We start from the raw sequence: 13,007 nt of genomic DNA, 5'->3' as shown, positions 1-13,007 counted from the left end.
TAAAAACATTGAATTTTTCAATCAAGAATGATTTATTCTACAGAATAACAAAAAAAAATTGACAAATTCAAAAATATTTAAAATTAAACGTCATTCTTATTCATGATTGTTTTTGTTTTCTTGTGTTCCACTGTATTTGTTTTTCAAAATTCTTTCAAAACAGCTTTGACAACTGACACAATATTTTTGTTGAGATTATTCCTTAGAATAATTTTTATTCGTCTCTGAAAGAAGCAGATAGTTTTATTCTAAGGAATAAGCTATATCTGCTTGTTGAAAAATTGATTTTTTCTCTATCCTTAGGAATAAGTACTAAATGACTGTTTAACTGACTATTGAAAAATTGGCCCTTAATAAAATAGGGGTAAATATAAGATGTTTGAAGTAAATATTTGAAAAAAAAATTCCTGATTGCACAAAAATCCAGAATTTTTTCACTAAGTTAAAAACGCGGTTATAGCGTACATTTTATTACTTTCAAAAAACATAGCGACAAAATTCATCAATTTTGTAATAAGGGAAAAAATGTCATACAAAAAAAAACTAAACGAACACATCGGCAACCCTGCAACAAATAATAAAAGAAAAAGGGCACTCTCTTTTCATATCCATACACAAAATAATCTTTTGTGTGAGTATTTTTGAGTGGGTTATTATTTTTTTTATTTTATTTTCTTATCTTTTACAAAAACAAAATTCTCTGACAACGACAAATTGTTGCTTCTCGCCCTACTACTAGCGAGCGGTATTGTGTGAAAGTAAAGTTGGGCATTTTGCCATTCTACTGGATACGCAGGTACACACTTCAACTAGAAATGTTCGATTAATTTTTTTTTTGTTAATAAGTGAATTTAATTTAAATTAGAAAAAGTAAAATAATTAATAATATAACGACATATGTTTTAGAAGTTCCTAATAAAATAAATAAATAAAACATAAGGTAAGAGGTAACGCAGGCATTTTGAATAGTTGAAGCCACATCACATTGAAACTCTGGTTATTTGCATTTAGTGGCACGATTTTCCTTACTCACATGTGGCCTTGAACTTCAGAATAATTGATTAAATTTAAATTTTTAGTTTACATTTTATTTATACCTGCGTGCTACTAAATATTGAAAATGTTGAATGAAATGTAGTTTTGTGTTTTTCATAAAATTTGTTCTTAAGAAAGAAAAGAATTTGGTATAGTGTTTTAAATTGTGTACCCTTTTTATCATCTCCATGTTTAAGAAAAATCGATAGAGTATGTGTTGGTATGTACCAAATCTCATAAGGATGAAATTCTCCTCATAAAATAAGAAGAAGAAAAATAATCTATTTTATTATACCTACGAGTGGAAAAAAAAAATACTGTCATTTTGAAAGCATGACAATCAAACGCAACAGGTCTCGATTTTATTCTTGACTCATAAAATTGCACTGATTAATACTGCCCTTGCTTTTAATAACAAATTAAAAAAAAAAAAAAACAATTAGGTAAATAGAATATTTCTGATTACATTTTAATAAGTTTATTGCATTGAATCAAATGATAATATGACAGTCTTATCATGTTTGTAAGCCAAAAATAGACTTTTTTTTGTTAGATCTTTAAACGTATGTATATATGTACATACACCCTCCATTTTTTTTTTTATTGTTTTTAACATTACGGTTTTTGGTTAAAGTTGTGTTTTACCGTTGATGTTGATTGTTATTTCTTAAATATTGTCCATGTTTTACTTTCAAAAAATTGAATGAAAGTATGCATTAAAAGAAGTACAAGTATGTATTAAAAAAATATTATAAGTTATTAAAAATTGATCTATATAAGTGACAAAAACTTACATACCTACTCCGATTTTTATGAAAATTTCTTAATAGTTTTCCTTTTCTGTTTCTCAAAAAAAAAAAAAAAAACTAGTAACAAATGATTTGCGAAAAAGTGAACTTCCTGCCTAGATCTTAAAATAACTCAAACCGTTAACAGAGTTCAAATTGCTAAAACTTTTAAGACTTTATATACACAAATTTGGTGTAGGTATATGAAAAAAAAAAAAATATAAAACTTAGTCTTCAAAGTAAAAAAAGATGTTTTCATGTTAATTGAAATATGAAGTCCAATTTGATAAAAAATAAAATGCACGACTGGATCGCACGAACTTGCTCTTAGAGTTAAAGTTGCTTAAATTTATAAGATTTTTTATATAGAAATTTGGAAAAAAATATAAAATTCGTTTAAAAAAAAAATAAAATAAAATCTGAAATTAAATTGCCCTCCAAAACAAGTATGCGGTTTTGATTGATATATTAACCCTCTGTAGGCACACCTCTTTTTTGCGAATTTGGTTTAGAATTTTCCAAGGAATTCGAATATTGTATTCTTAATTCCAAAAACATGTGTTTTGACCCTTATAAAGACACTTTTTTGTGACCACTTTTTGTTTTTGTCTTGCCAAATTCGCACCCGTGTGCCGACAGAGGATTAAGATGCATTTTTAGAAAAAAAAATTTCAAAATCGTTAGAGCTTTTTTTAAAAAAATAATTTTTTATAAATAATTTTTTGGAAAAAAAGTTTTAAAATAAAATTGGAATGCCATTTTGTAGAAACCACTTATCAACATATAAAAACAAAATTTCAAAAAAATTCAATGTCCCGTTTTCGAAAATTTGATTTTTCAAAAAAAAATGTATTCTGAAAAGTTCTGAAAGGTACAAAACTTGAATAATATGGAAAAATTACTTCATAAAAAAGACGGATTTCTTAAGAAAAAAAAAATGTATCTCGGTTATTTATGGAATATTCCCAACAATGTTATACCATTTTGAAAAGAGAATTGAACACACCAACTTTTAAGACAACTTGCCGAAACATTGTAGTGCATTTTTTTTACTTTTTTTTTTCTTTAAAACTGATACAGCTGAGTTAAAATTTTTGAATGCATTTGATAGCAGGGTTATTCAAGGTTCCGTAACAAAAGAAAAAAATGAGAAAAATTAAGATTTGTAGTCACGGCACATGAAAAACCGTCACAGGGTGACCATTTTTTCACCTTTTTTTCAAATGCCCATAACTCCCAAAATATATGGCTGCGATTTTTGTTATTATTTTTCTGATAACTGTCACCACCTACCCTATCTACCGTTTTCTTTTCGACGTTAACTTTTGGGACACCCTGTATACCAAGTTTGACAATAATTGGTCCATCCGTTTAGGCTGTAGCTCCTTATACAGACAGACAGACTGACAGACAGACAGACGGACTTCCGGGACCCACTTTTTGGCAATGTCATCTCAACTTTTTTTTGTACGAATACATAACTTGATACATACATATACATATTAGACTGGGCCAAAAAAATAAAATATTTTTTTTTTTTTGAAAGTCAAGGAACTTTTTATAGAACGTTAAAGTCCCTACAAGAAAACATCTTGCTAATTTGAAAATATTGAATTTTCAGTGAATTAGAAAATTTTGAAATTGAAAATTGATTTTTTAATTTTTTTCTCGATTTAAATCGTGAATAACTTCTTCAGAACTCAATTTAGGGAAAATTACTATGAGATCTTTTTTGTAGAAAATTAAATTTCCTATAAGAATCTGTCGTGTTTTTATTTTTCTATTCACTTATTTGCTCATCACAAAATTCCAAAGTGAAACAGTCAAATTGAAAAACACTTCGATTTAAAAAGCTTAATTACTCGAATACGGCTCGTCTGACGAAAATTTTCAATCAGTTCTTTTTTGTAGGAAATGAACAGAAATTTTTTTTACTTTGATCGTCTAGCAGTTCTGTTGTAAAACATCATATCATGTATAAAAATAAAAAACACCAATGATAGACCTCTTAAAATTTTTTTTAACGGCTCAAATTTTCACCAAATTTTTTTTTCATCATCCTGAACAAGATTTTCGAAGTAACTTTCAAAAAAAAAATATTTTATTTTTTTGGCCCAGTCTAATACATAACATATAGTACCTATATCGAAAGTAAAAATATTCAAATCGTTAGAACCCGAGGCGTTTAAAAAAAACAAAAACTTAACAATATATAAAACAAAAGGATAGACCCTAAATTTCCTCGAAATACTATATTGGTAGGTATAAAATTATATAAAAAAGTCGTTTTATTTGAACTGAAGAAGGCGATATAAAGATTTAATAAAACCTACATAAATATAAACCTCTTATTTTTTTTTTTTTTTTAAATTCACATCAAACAAATAAAACTTTTGGTTCGAAAAAAAAAATATAAAAAAAAATGAATTGGTTTAAGAAAAGGAAAATTGGGAAGAAATAAAGAGACTCTAGGATTTTTTTTTAATGTACTTATAATGAGGGTATCCTTTAAGGATCTGCTGCTAATTATAGTTTTAAGAAATTGCCAATCTATTTAAATTTAAGCCCATCAATAAATGCAGGTAGGTATATAAAATTCTTTCGTTCTAAAGACAGTTTAAAATTTTTCTAACCTTAAAAGGCATTAACTCGTATAAGCTTATGTTAGAAGAATACATCGACACACACAACCATCAATTACTCTATCGATTTTTTTTACACTTAGTATTTATCATTTTATTGTCGCATTTTGGAAATGATACAAATTTCGGATTAACTAATACCAAATTTGGAATAAAGTTTATAGACCAGGATTGTCAAACGTATTGTTAATTGTTATGTTATTGAAAGCGAGATAATTTATCAGTGATTTTGTCGCAAAGTAGGTATTCATAACTACCAAAAGTTCTTATTTTGCGAGTTCTGTAGATTGAACTTAAATGTTATCTTTTCATCAATTTTTTTTTCGCTATTATAATTTTCGTGTTTAATTTCATGACACCTTAAGTTGTGGTTACAAAACTCGTGACTCACGTTAACATGCGTTTTTAAAATATTTTTTTTAAGAAAATTAAAATAAGAAATATTTAAAAAAAACTACACTCGAAAGTCCTTAGACAAGTTTACTCCGTTTTTTTTTTCTAAACTTAAAATTGAGCTTAAACTTAAATAAGGTTAATAAAAAAAAGTTCTTTGAGACGTTTTTACTGTTATTATTTTATTTTTTGAAAATAAAAAAAATTTATTTTACTCGAAAAAAACCATTGCTTAAAACAATTGTTGTCAAGTGTTTTTGTGAAAAACAATAATTTTTTAAATTTTAATGAAGTCAAACAAATATTGTTCTCTGTGGGAACAGCTTGTTTCATAAATGAAAAAATTGAGTTGATATAATTTTAATTTTAAAAACAATACTTTTTATACTTTTTTAAAATTAAAAAAAAATTACTTTCAAAAAAATTTCATTTAGCAAAAGTAAAATCAATAACTTGCTGTCTAAATTGATACCCTCTACTGTATTTACTGTGTAAAGTTGAAAATTTTATTGATTCCCAACACACATCATAATGAGAGGAGAAGAGGAGAGCCAGAGGCCGGGTCGGTGGCGACAACAGTCTGCCTGCAACTCCCTTCAGACAAAATGTATCTAGATACCTAGCCTAGCTGCGTTGTATAGTAAAAGTACTCGTTTGTAGTCAAATACAGGGTTGAAGAACGATACAAAAAAACAGCTGCCTGCTAGAACCAGAACGGTATGAGAAAAACCGAAACCAGAAAGAAATATTCGGCATTTTTAGTATCTAAGAGTATCTCTGAAAAGAAGCACATATTCATTCTCAAAAATTTTTTATTCAACTCAATTTCATTCCGTTGAACTTTCTTCACACTTTAATGCCATCATCGTAGAAGATAGTTTATTGTGTTCATTTTTTTGCAATATATTTTTTGTCGACTTTCATTTTTTTTTTTTATATTGATTGAGGATTTCTCGCGTGCATGAATTCGCATCTTAATAGGTTTTTTAGTCTTGTGCAATTTATAGTTAATGCATCGTTAATTCAAACTAACTATCAAAAACATTGAATATAGCGATTTAGTTCCACACTGACTACGACTAATACAAGACTTACTAGCTTTCCGAGACTTACACAAGTCATGTCAGTCAACGACATGGAAATTCGTAATCGAAACGAAAATGTTGAAGGAAATATCGAAAACAATGCTCGGATGCAAACAGGTTGACTCATCGTTTCGCATTTTTTTTTTTTTTCTTTATTTGTGAAATAATTTTTGTTCTTACAAAAAATATCTAAAATTGTATTTTGGGTCGTGACTGTCGTCATAATGAAAAAAAAAATGTGTTTTTAATTTTGTTTTAGCCAAAATGGACGATATTGATGATAGTGTATCGCTAAGCAACTTTAAGGTTTTGTATATCCTTACACAATTATCAGGAATTACACTGATTGTATTGATGGGAAGTTGGATTTTAATACATTTGGGAGGATTTGCAGGAACAAGCAATCCATCAGTGGAATTTAACTGGCATCCATTCTTGATGACAATCGGACTTATTTTCTTGTATGGAAATGGTAAGTTGTGATTTTTTTTTTTTTTTTTCGTTATTCTATAAATACAATGTGGGTGAGGTTTTGTTTTGTTCGAAAACATACGGCAACTTTATCTTAAATATTTGTGCGAAGAAGATTTTTGTGTTTAGTTTGACATAAACAAGATAGAAAATTTTTGTGATTGTTACCTAAAAATTATTAAAAAAAATAAAAATGAACTCACAGGCGTAGTTATTAAAAATTATTATGTTTGTTTTGATTGTGAACATAATAAATTTTAGAGAATGTAGATATACCTACTCGCATTTGGATAAGATACACGCACGCTTGTCAGCGCTCTTATATTATCTTGCAATAGTGTGTTATATTCAGGGTTGCCAGATCTGCCTCAATGAATTGGTATAAGTTGATTTAATGAGACAAGAATAAGGATTTTTTATATTTGTTGTTTTTTTTTTTTTTTTCGTAAAAGTTGACTGAAGAAGTGTAGTAACATTTTAGAAAAATGTATAAAAAAATAAAGAATCTAGAAGTAGATTTGCAAAATTTCTTTGCACTTGGTTACCTACATGCCTACCTACCTATTTTCACAAACTTCAGTGCCAAATATCATTCTTAAATGTGAAAAAATTCCTAGCTTTTTAATGGACGTCTGAAAAAGTCTATTCGAGATTTTCTGCCCAATAAATTTTGTTATTATCAGAAAAGATAAGACGTTATGATGAAAGACACACGAAAAGAGTTCAGATTTAGTAACATTAAATTGAAAATGCAATCTTGCATGAAGCCTTAAAACTCAAGTCATTGTACAATTGTACATTAAGGCATTGTACAAAAATATCTTTCTGATAAAGGGGAGATTATGATTATGGCCGCATGATTTTTATCGGCTCATTTTACCTTTTCAATTTAACCGAGAAACTGAAGAATATACTAGTCTCAAGTGAAGACTATGAACTTCTTCGACTTGAGTGACCAAAAGTAGGTAATGATATAGGAGGGTATTTGTAAGGCAGATTTGAAAAAAAAAATATACCTGTTGGTAAATATTCAAATATACAAGGAGTCTCAGGGTTTTTAGTTTTTCAGGTTCTACTATTAAATTGAGCTTACATATTTAGAATTTTAAAATCTATTTAAAATATAGCATATCTGGTTTTCGAGATATTAAGAGCTTTTTTCGCCAGTCTCCAGAATTCTTATCATTGAAAACATACATAAGTTGTTTAACTTCATGTCTATAACTATGAGAATGATGATAAACATTTTTGAATTATATAAAAATCCATTCTATCCCATTAAAGAAAAAGAATTTTGTTAAATTTTAGAACAGGTGTATGAACTAACGAACTGATATTTGCAACAAAACTTCATTTATTTTAATTTCATTTAAAACGACAATTCAAAAATGTTTGACGCCAACGCTATAATTACAAAAAAGGAGTACAGTGTACAGAACTAAAAAACTACAATATCAGATCAAATTTTCAAAAAATACAAAGTTTTCTTTTATTTTACTCGAAAACTTAGCAACAGGAAGCAAATGATATCCGATATCAGTTAAGGGGTAATAACACTTTGTAGACACGAAATTGTTTCACCATTTTCATCAGCGTATAATACAAAGGAGAAACATTATTTTCTTTTGGAGTGAAGTACGTAGGATTTTTTTGAATTATTGATTTTTAAAGAAATGGCATTAGTTTGAAAAAAATCATTTATTCCAAAAACAAAATTCTGTAAAATCGTAAAATTTAAATATTTCAAAAAAGTCCTACGTACTTCACTTAAGAATATTACTATTAAGCTCCACAAAAAATTTCAGCCTAATCGGTTAAAAACTTTTGGAGTTAGTTGGTCGTCCGAACTCGAATCCGAAGTCAGAAACAACTAATCAGCTCCCGTTTTTGAGATATTACCGTTAGAAAATGCAAAAATACGTTTTTTTGAATTCTTCGGACCTTCTTCTTTTGTATAAAGAAAATTGTTTGAGCATATTTAGTAACGGTTTCTATAAGAACTGTTTTCCATCTTTCGACACCTGTTTAAATCTTTTTAATATCTTTTATATTGCCCGATATATCTCAAACTGAAGTAAGTGGGTTTGGCTTCATATATCATAAAGATAATGATGTTATAAAATTTATGAAAATACCAAACAACTTAGGATATCTCGGGCAGTAAAAAAGATATCGGAAAGATTTAAACAGATTTAAAAAGGTGGTAAATAGTACTTATGAAAACCGTTACTAAATATGCTCAAAAAATTTTCCTTTAAAAGAATAAGGTCCGAACTACTGCATTTTCTAACGGTAATATTTCAAAAACGGGGGCTGATTAATTTTTCTTTACTTCAGATTCGAGTTCAGCATACCGAAAACCTTCAGAAAAGTATATTTTTGTATCGACAACAAAAAAAAAAAAGTTTAATTTTGTTAACCAGTTTTATCTTGGTAGATTTTAAAATCCTTTGGGCAAATATCGTAGTTTTGTTTATTAAGCAAAGAGTTTCGAATGCAAAGTTGTCAAAAATCCAAAAAATTATACATTATATTTTTAATTTTTTGACGAATTCAATGTATCCTGGAACTGGAGAATTTTTAGATACTTGCGATATAGGTTCATGAGCCAAGTTTTAGGATTCGTTAAAAAAAAATCGAACTCAAGATAAGATATAATCAGACATTACATTGGGTTCTGCCGTTCGGTCTGTCTCTATCTCTATAAAAAATGTGAAAATAAGTTTTTTTTTTAAATAAATTAAATTAAAACAGTAAAAATAAATAAAAAACACAAGTTTTTATATACATATAATTTGTTAATAATGATCTCTTAGGAATGCGATACCATTTTTTCTTTTTTTACTTGCGACTATAGGGCAAGTTTAGGATTCGTAAAAAAAATCGAACTCGAGATAACAATTTTACATGACATTACGATGATGGAGAATGCCAAAAAAGTGGGTCCGGCAATTCTGTCTGTCTGTCTCTATCTGGAGCTGCAGCCTAAACGAGTGAAGTGATTTTCTTCAAACTTGGTAGTTAGCAGTTTTTGGTGATTCCCTAGAGGGGAAATTGAAATTTTTTTTTTATGACCAAAACTAACGGTACCTGCCATATAACGGAAATAGAAAAGTAAATTTTTTTCAAAAACGGCTCTAACGATTTTGATTAAAATTTTTGTGTGTAGTACTGCACATAAGAGCCAACTTATTAAATAAAAAAATATTTTTTGTACCGTTATTAACGGTACCTGTCATAGAACGGTTTTTTTCGTTTCTGAATATCTCGTACAAAATTAACCCGATTTAAATAAAAATTTTTATACAAAAGTGTGTAAGTAAAGATAATATTAAAATTTTAGAAAATTTTCAAAAAACGCATTTTTGGTTTTTTTAAAAATATTTCAAAATTTTTTTTTGAAAAATCAATTTTTTGAAAACGGATCAATGAAAAATTTTGAAATTTAGTTTTTATGTGTAAATTAATTATTTCTTCAAAATGGCATACCAATTTTTTTTTTGAAAAATGTTAAAACATTTTTATATATAAAAAATTATTTTTTTAAAAAACGGCTCCTACAATTTTCGAAAATTTTTTTCTAAAAATACCTTTTTATACAAGAAATAAAATGGCATATTTGTTTTTTTTTTTAAGATAATGTATGACGGAGTTTAATTAATTATAAAAACCGATTTAATTTTTTTATACTACTTATGAAATTTCTTCAAAATATCAAATTTTAAATTTCTTGAATAAAAAGCTTTAACATTATAGTTACTTTAAGCATGAGAGCAAGTACGTGCGACCCCAGTCGTGCAATTTATTTTTTTAATATTTTTGAAAACGTTTTCTTTTTTTAAACTGCTCCAACATTTTTCAAAAAAAAAAAGATTTATTAAAACTCTGCTTAGTTCGTTTTGAGTTCGAAACCGTCCAAAAATAACCAAGTTTTATTTTTTTTTAGAAATTTTTACACAAAACTTTATCATTTTAAACAACTTTTACTATAAATAGCAAGAACGACATTTAATTATTATAATATTAAAAACTTAAATAATTATGCATATTAATAAATTTAAAAAAGCAATCAAGAACCCATTTTCCAAAATTCGACAAGTTTAGGAATAATTATTTTAAAATTTAATTCCCCATTTTGTTTTGAAATATAACAAATAAATATGAAATATCCCTTGGATATATGTAGGTACCTCAAAAAATTGTTTGCGCTAAAAAAGATATTTTTATTTTAATTTATTTTTAATGAAAAATGTATTTTTAATAAAATTTTACAAACTTGGAAAAATATTTGTTTCTAGACCTTTTTTGTTATTTCATTCAAAATATTAAAGTTGTTTTTTAAAAGATTGTCATTATATATATGTATATAATTTGAATGGGTCACTAATAAATTCACATAATCATTTTGATGCCAATGCTTTCGAATACATTTTTTCGCAGCCTAAAGTTTTGTGTAGACATAATAATATTATGATAAATATGATTATTTTCAAAAAAAAATTTTAAATTAACTTTTTTTTATAAATTGCCTACGAACTTAAAAGATTTATCTTAACATTTGCATATCCCTATGAATTATTTTAGCAATTCTCATCTACCGTGGACTACGCCACACCCGCAAGAAGACCCTCAAGTACACTCATGCCTCCATTCATATGGCAGCATTCATTTTAGTCATACTTGGTGGTAAGGCTTCCTTCGATTCGCACAACCTCAAAGTTCCACCCATTCCAAACATGTACTCATTGCATTCCTGGTTGGGCGGTGCTGCTATATTTATGTTTCTATGCCAATATATTGGTGGATTCATTGCCTATTTATATCCGGGAGCAAAAGAAAACTTCAAAATCGCCCTCATGCCTTTCCACATTTATTTTGGACTTTTTGGATTTGTATTATCGATTGCAAGTGCCCTAACGGGTTTGACAGAAAAAGCATTTTTCTCAATGCCGTAAGTCGAAAATACATTAATTTTTTGTATTATTTTAAAATAAATTTTAATTTCAGTAATGGCATTTATTCATCACTTCCCACATCTGGACTAATGGTTAACATAATGGGTGTGTTAATGGTTGTATTCGGTGCCCTTGTAATGTATCTGAGTACAGAACCAAAATTCAAGCGAAGGCCTATTCCAGAAGATGCAGTTTTACTCACTGGAGTTAATGAGTAAACAAAGTTGAAAAATAGCAACGTATTTTGTGTTTCATAATTTACATCATACTTAAATCTCAAAAAGCTTTATTTCGAATTATGGTTGTCGACTTGTATTGTATTTATATATAAATTGTTTAATTTTTTTTTTTGTATTGTAGTTTCTTACAATTTACTTACATTTATGTATAATATTTTTTCTAAGACTTATCATATTTTTTTATTTTATTCACATTTGATTTGATCTGCACAAAAAAATATTTGTACTCAATAATGTTTTCAAAATACATTTATGTGTGTAATGTAACGTATTACCTACGTATTTATACTTATAAGAAGTATTGTGTGTTAAGAAATTTGTTAAACAAAATATTATAAAAACAGAAAAAATTCATTTAAAATAAGCACAATGTCCTGTGGTGCATATACATATAATTATATATATATTTATACAAATAAAATACATTCAAATAATAAAAAAATAAAATTTATTAAAAGTTATGAAGGATTTTAGTCTAAAAGATGCATTCTGCCCACTTTGTCTTAAACCAAGATATTCTACAAGGTAAAGAAAATTGCCACTACGGGCATCTCCTATCAACTATTTTGACGGTGAAGAAGAAATGGGAATTGTTGATAGAATACGAAAGACTCAAATTTAGTGGTCCTGGTTGTTGAGAAGTTAAGAGATTCTTTATTATTAACTCAATTCAAAGACTTTTTTGATGTTAATGATAGAGGTGAATGTGCAGCAATTGGCTGAGATGAGGCACCATCGATTAAAAAATACATGGATAAATCTCCTCGATCCGGAAAAACTGGAGAAAGTTAAAAGTCTAGCACAGAGACTTAATAGAGGACCGAGAGAACTTTAAACGATAATTCGGACAACAGCGATAACTTTTTTGATTTTGGTGATTTTGCGAGCAATGATGTTATATCATCATTTTGTATTGTGGATTGAAAAAAGGAAAACAATAACCACAAGGACATCTATCATATTTTTTTTCTACTAAAGCCGATTAGTAAAAATATCAGTTAAAAAAAAAATGCATTTGAAATTAAAAAAAATGTTTATTGCAAATAAAAAATACTTTGCAATAAAAAAAATTTTATTGCAAGTGAAAAATATTTGCATTGAAAAAAAAAATATTTTAATTGTAAACTATTACGAATAAAATTTTTCTGTATTGCAAAAAAAAAAAAACTCAATGCAAAAGTGTGCATTAAATATTTTTACTTGCGATATAGGTACTATAGGGCAAGTTTAGGATTCGTAAAAAAAATCGAACTTGAGATAACAATTTTACATGACATTACGATGATGGAGAATGCCAAAAAAGTGGGTCCGGCAATTCTGTCTGTCTGTGTGTCTGTCTCTATCTGGAGCTGCACCCTAAACGAGTGAAGTGATTTTCTTCAAACTTGGTAGTTAGCAG

General features: G+C 27.6%; 1 protein-coding gene across 4 annotated transcripts; it reads left to right on the top strand.

Moving 5' to 3' along the window:
• Positions 1 to 679: 679 nt before the first annotated feature.
• On the top strand, positions 680 to 11,974 carry LOC129909065 (plasma membrane ascorbate-dependent reductase CYBRD1). Of its 4 annotated transcripts, none has more exons than XM_055986011.1 (4): positions 680 to 796; positions 6,203 to 6,415; positions 10,999 to 11,365; positions 11,422 to 11,972. In XM_055986011.1, exons 2-4 carry the CDS (start codon positions 6,208 to 6,210, stop codon positions 11,585 to 11,587), a joined length of 741 nt encoding a protein of 246 aa, XP_055841986.1. In that variant the 5' UTR covers positions 680 to 796; positions 6,203 to 6,207; the 3' UTR covers positions 11,588 to 11,972. The 4 variants fall into 4 exon arrangements, with proteins under 4 accessions (XP_055841986.1, XP_055841988.1, XP_055841985.1 ...); XM_055986013.1 differs by lacking the exon at positions 680 to 796 and adding an exon at positions 797 to 940 and having other exon boundaries at positions 11,422 to 11,970; XM_055986010.1 differs by lacking the exon at positions 680 to 796 and adding an exon at positions 1,724 to 1,766 and having other exon boundaries at positions 11,422 to 11,974.
• Positions 11,975 to 13,007: the final 1,033 nt, after the last annotated feature.

Source organism: Episyrphus balteatus, chromosome 2 (assembly GCF_945859705.1).
Source record: "Episyrphus balteatus chromosome 2, idEpiBalt1.1, whole genome shotgun sequence".
Lineage (NCBI taxonomy): Eukaryota > Metazoa > Arthropoda > Insecta > Diptera > Syrphidae > Episyrphus > Episyrphus balteatus.
This window is presented reverse-complemented; position numbering and strand designations above follow the sequence as displayed.